The 6,000-nt window shown below is 34.0% G+C and overlaps 1 protein-coding gene across 1 annotated transcript in view; it reads right to left on the reverse strand.

Moving 5' to 3' along the window:
* LOC117326550 (protein shortage in chiasmata 1 ortholog-like) overlaps positions 1-4,454 on the reverse strand; it is a 29,578-nt gene extending 25,124 nt beyond the window's left edge. Inside the window, exons 1-5 of the mRNA XM_033883306.1 lie at positions 4,364-4,454; positions 4,091-4,189; positions 2,652-2,781; positions 1,592-1,703; positions 155-333 (exon numbers count right to left, since the gene is read on the reverse strand). Of these exons, the coding sequence (XP_033739197.1) occupies positions 155-333; positions 1,592-1,703; positions 2,652-2,781; positions 4,091-4,126 (457 nt within the window). The 5' untranslated portion in view covers positions 4,127-4,189; positions 4,364-4,454. The remainder of the gene's footprint in view (positions 1-154; positions 334-1,591; positions 1,704-2,651; positions 2,782-4,090; positions 4,190-4,363) is intronic.
* Between the last annotated feature and the right edge of the window lie 1,546 nt (positions 4,455-6,000).

The following is a 6,000-nucleotide window of genomic DNA, read 5'->3' on the forward strand; positions in this document are numbered from 1 at the left end:
TATTCACAACAAATCAAGGGGCCCATAGGACCTGTAGTGGTTACTCAATCTTCATAAAATTTTGGTAAATTAGTCATACATTGGAAAACATGTACATGTATATTACAGGCCCCAAGTAAGTGTCAAATGTTCATTACAAGGAACTGCTACTTACTAGAACAGGCAGACAGCCAATATTGAATATTCTCTTTTGAAAATATTTCCTTTAGATTGAGTGAATTTTTTTCCTCCAGTTGAAAAACTTCTTGTAAATCTTCTTGTGATGAAGGATTGGAACTAGGAATACACTCCCCAAGGTCAAATACTCCATGTTCAACACAGTCGAACGAATCTCTGTAATATAACAGCACTAATGTATGATTAGTGAAGAGACTAATGGAAAGCAAAAGATGTAAATTTGTCATTCAGTGTCTAGTTCTGATCCCCAACAAACTATTAGATTATTTAAAAACATCAAAAATGCATAAATATATATACATTGTGCTATGCACCCAGAAACCTACCAATTTCAACTAAATCTTTCTATAAAATTGCCTTTAAGACATATGTTTGACATGGGTGATCAGGTGGTACAGTGGTATCACATTTGCCTTTTACCAAGCGGCCAGAATTTGATTCCCCGATCAAATGTGAAAAAGTAACAGATCACCTGCCCAAACACATGGGTTGTCTGTGGGTGCTCTCGTTTCCTCCCATAATAAGACCCCTCGATGCTTCCATCCGGGCCAACAAGCATGATTAATTAATATAAGTTAAATTTATATTTGTCTTGCGATGGGTGTAGTTTACATCTCAATTTTTGACTATTCATCTATGAATTGTAAAGACAATGCCTAACAGTGACCTTGATCACATTGCTATAAAAAATAATCAATTATCAAACTAGGAAGTATACAAGGGGAATCACAAAGGAAAATGTTACTTTTCAGAGAAGCAGAATCTCAAGAGATAATTGGAAAAAAGTCTGAAATGTTCTTATCAATTGCATGACATTCAACATTATAGTTATAACATGTAACATACTAATTGGATAAGAAAGATGAAACACCTCAATTTATCATAGAGAGCATTTGATTATAACACTGTTAATATTCAAACTATGCACATGACCAGTAGAACATGCTACAAAACATTATGGCATTGCCTATAAGGCTCCAAAATTAACCAGGGGATCTCTGAACTCTGTTCGCCAAAATCATTCATAATGTATAGCTATATGGGCCCATTTCAAATTAAGTGTGAACAATAACAGCCACCACACAGAGATACATAGATTTTAATAAATCTAAATGATAACTGTTATCAAATTACATGTCATTCTTTGCTGTTGTATATATGTGTTCTGTATAGAATATATGTTTACTGGCCAGATTTTTCATCAAGTCTATATCAAGATTTACACCAGTAAAGGGAACTGCACTGTCTCATTGATTTTACATTTAAATGACTAGAGTGCATTTCACCTAGTTGAAGATTCAGCTCTCAAGACGCCTCTTCACAATGATCGATAGTAATTAAAATTACCATACTAACTCTGGGGTCTACCAAAACAGGCAGTTTACATAAATTTGCATGAAATAGAGGTTCTTACCTTCCAAGAGACTCAATTTCCTTAATCTGTTCGGATACTAATTCAGATAAACAATTCAATTCTGTCTCAAGTCTGGTTCCTTCATTCTTTAGCAGCTCTCGGTCTGCTGTTGCTAACAATTTGTGAAAAAATCAAATATCTTTAAAATACACCTTAAAGCAAGAATTCAGGCAATTAAATGCAGCATAGGGCTAAAATTATGCTGACAAAACAGAGCAGAGTAAATTTTAACCAGTAATGAACTTTGAATTAAGTTTTGATCTTTTAACAAAAGATTTTTATGTGAAATTTAAAAAAAAATGGTAACAGTGCCCTTCATAAACTTGTATAAGCATGGATAAAGAAATTGATGCAGCAGCAAGTGATAATTGTGTGAAGTTACATCAAAATTCTTGAGATACTTAAACTTAATTACCAAAGCATATTCAGATAACATTTTCATAGCATCTTAAATCTATAACTTATAGATATATATATATATGAACTCATAATAATAAACACTAAAAGAGACCACAAAGTGAATATTGTTAAACTGTTTCCCTAGTTCTGAATGATATTATACTATCCCTGTGTCTTGTCAAGCTTTGCGTTGAAGACAATAGTAAATCAAAATTTTGCCCCAGACGCAAAGAATTGAAAGAAACATTAGATATTAAACCATAAATCAGTAAGCAGGCCTGAACGAAATGTAAAAAACAACATAATAAAGTTGTATATTTGCCTCTATAATCACAATTTTTTACCCACAGACTTCTTGTTTGACAAACCATTAGAAGGTTTGTGCTGGTGATCTTTCATTTTTATTCATTTCTAAATTATGATTTGTTTTATTGTTTTTTCTGGACATACCAGGTACTAATGACCATAAATGGTGCACTGATCCCTTCCTGCTAAGATACCATGCAGTGATGAATCTTAATTTACACCTCTATCTAGGCTCTATAACATTTTTTGTGCATCTCTAGTCCCTGGCTGTGGTTCTTTAGCCTAAGAAATCAAGGCAATTTGCTTCATTACTGGTATTCCTCTAATAAATAACATGCTCAATTTATTGTCGTACCTCTTTTCCATGGCTCTCTGAAGCTGGTGTCGGGTAGCTTGCCTGAATGTCTGTACATGTCCACATGTTCTAGATGGTGTGGTACTGACACAACACATTTCTGAAGAAACTTCTGTCTTTGATTAAGAGCCTGCATGCAAAATTTTACAAATTTCCCTCAGATACAGTGAATTGTATCATTTACTGTATTTACAAGGCAATAAGTCCATGCCGGTTAATTAGCACATCTATGTAAATTACTGAGTTTAATTTAAAGAGCTAATAACTTATGCTATTTCATTGACCTGTAATAATTAGCAATACTATCAATATTTACTTTACTATCCAGTATATCACTTAAAAAAAAAAGCCTGGTTGCATTTACATGTAATACTTATGTCAAATTGAAAATAAGGCAAAATAGTGCTTTTACAGTGTATATTGTACTTTTATCAAATACTGCATTAGGTTACTGGAACAAATCTTATGAATAACGCATGAATAAAAAAAAAAATTGTGACCACTTAAAGTAAAATCTAAATTAAGGGGATATGGCACAGTCAGGAAATAATGAATCGATTGTCATGAAAACTGACATGAGTGATCTTTGTGCCAGTCAATTTGCTTTGCTGCAGAAAATCATTATGCCTTTCCTCACTAATTTGCTCAACATCTAGACTTTTTGGAGAAACCATGCAAGTTTTCAAAAAAGCGATTTTTCCAAAATAAGGATAAAAAAATGCCAAAATTCTCTGTAAACATTTAGTGGTTACAGGGAGAATCCTATTTAAATAGCATGTGACATATTAAAAGGCACACTGCACAAACTTTGTTCTAACAGAGGGACCCTACTTCAGATAGCTTAAGGTCTCTGGATAATTATTTGTTACAATGCCAAGTATTGCCAACCATATTGACATATATACATTTTTATCTTTAGTCTGGCATCAACTGGACTACAGCTTGGTCCCTGGAATTTGTTACAGTCCTGGTGAATTTGGACATTGTGACAATTTTTTTACACTCTACTGTAGACAACAAAGGGACAAAAAACCCATCTATTTAAAATGAAACCCTTCCTTGATGAGTCAATGTTCCTGGCATTATCAAAGATTCAGTTCCAGATAAACTAACAGGTTCCAAGGTTCTTAAGATATAATAATTTAACAATAGTACAAGATTGCAGGGTTCATCCTGGATCCAAAAATCATGGGCCATTTTGACAAGATTTCAGAAATTGTATGAGCCAAAACATAGAAAAATGAAGAAATTTGTGAGTTTTGGTGGGCCATTTTGGAAAATATCATGGGGTAGGCCTAAATGGCTCCATGGCCCCCTCCAGAGTTATCCCTGAGATTGTTATCTTTATTGTTTCGACGTTTATTTTCAGAACATGTTGTGCCATTGTCAATGTCGTCAAATGACGCATTCAGACTAAATCTTACATGTAATTCACTTACATTCTCCAAGTAATTAATTCCTTTATACATCAGCATGGTTGAAGGAATTGTTGAGTCAGATACTGCTTACATCTGTCTTACACAACTATACTCAGAATCCTGCAATTAGAATTTATGATGTATTATGATGTACTGAAATTTATAAGGCGTTGATGAAAATCTTGGCTTTAGACCACAGCGTCTTTTGTCAGCGATAGCCTTTAAAGGAATCAGACAACTCATCGTCACAAAAATAACCCCCTTTCCTATTAAAACAGGGAATTTATGGCTTACCTTGCTTATATTCTAACATAAGTCCGTGCCATGCCTGCCTTTCAGATGAAATTAAAAAGTTGCCAACTTCTACATTCAGTCGTCTGCCTCCAATCAGGATCTTTTGGACGCTTTGAAAAAATCTTTACTCGATCGAGTTAAAAATGCGGGAAATACGATTCTAGACTTGTAGCTTATGGTCCGATAAGTGCAAGTGACGATTTTTAAAAACTGCAAAAATATTTAATGGATCGATATTATTCTCGATTTATATAAGGTTTTAGAATCTGTACTGTATAAATACTGAAATACTAGCTTCATGACTATAAATATGCATAGAATCTACTTAAAATATTCTGAAACGAGTCCTCTGTGAACTGAATATAAGCTCGCGGCCCATACTCTCGAAAAAGATTTAAATCAATATGATATAGATCATCTAGAGGGTCTAGTGATCATACTATGGAAGATCTTACACAGGCTTATACATGTAGTTAGCACAAATTTAAAACACGGAAGATTCATTGGTTACGCAGAAGAGGGATTTTATATTCATTTTACTGTCATTCTACTACATACTCAATTTTAAGTGAAAAAAAAACATGTACACACACATACACACCATGGTGTTCCTCACGAGACGCTAAAAGCTTGGTAAGTCTAGTAGGTCTACAACATGCAAGTAGGTGTAGTTACTAAGAGTTGTCTTTCTTTGGGATGTGAAAGTGATCTGGCCTACAGATATCTTATCAACAGTGACGTACTACCAAATTGTGAACGAAAATATTTGTTGCCATTATCGGTTTTGGTCATTTTTTTTTGTGTTTGTGGTTTTTGTTTTTGTTTTTGGCTTAACTATCATATACTCACTGTACCTCCATATAAACCTTCATATAACATATATAGAAGGTCTATATACATTAATTTTACAAGTTCAGTATCTAATTCGAGTTCTTCCTCATCTTCGCTAGCCAAGGCTTCTGATTACGTTACAGTTCGTGAAGTGTACAGAAGCCTTAATGGCTAGCGAAGATGGTTCTTCCTATACACACGCATATTATGAAGCGCACATGGTGTTCGTGTACATAAAGGGAACGTGTATGGCCAACATCTTGGCTTTGGCTTTCATTTTTATCAACTGAAAATACATTAAATCAAAATCCAAATTTGTTTATTTAAGTGACACACATACAAATGATGTCGCACAAAAAAAATATACCTGAGCTACACCTGTCTATGATGTAAGCTGTGCCATTGCAAAATGAACGTGCTGAATAAACTAAATATGCCGTTATCTATCTTGATTCCTACAATTAATACCATATGATATGGCCATCGAAACTACCAGACAATATCTTTCTCTGCCCTACTCTGTTACCAGACGCATATTAAGTTTATAGATGAATAGGACGGAGAGTGCAACATACCAAAACGATATACATGTACAGATACAATGTATGTATATGTATATACGTACATTTTGATGAATATTGGGATATTATAGAGATACACTGATAATGTATAAAGGGATGTAGATACACGTGATATATATGGAGGGATGTAGATACACGTGATGTATAGAGGGATGTAGATACACGTGATGTATAGATGGATGTAGATACACACGTGATGTATAGATGGATGTAGATACACGTGAT

This window comes from Pecten maximus, chromosome 4 (assembly GCF_902652985.1).
Source record: "Pecten maximus chromosome 4, xPecMax1.1, whole genome shotgun sequence".
NCBI classification, from domain to species: Eukaryota; Metazoa; Mollusca; class Bivalvia; order Pectinida; family Pectinidae; genus Pecten; species Pecten maximus.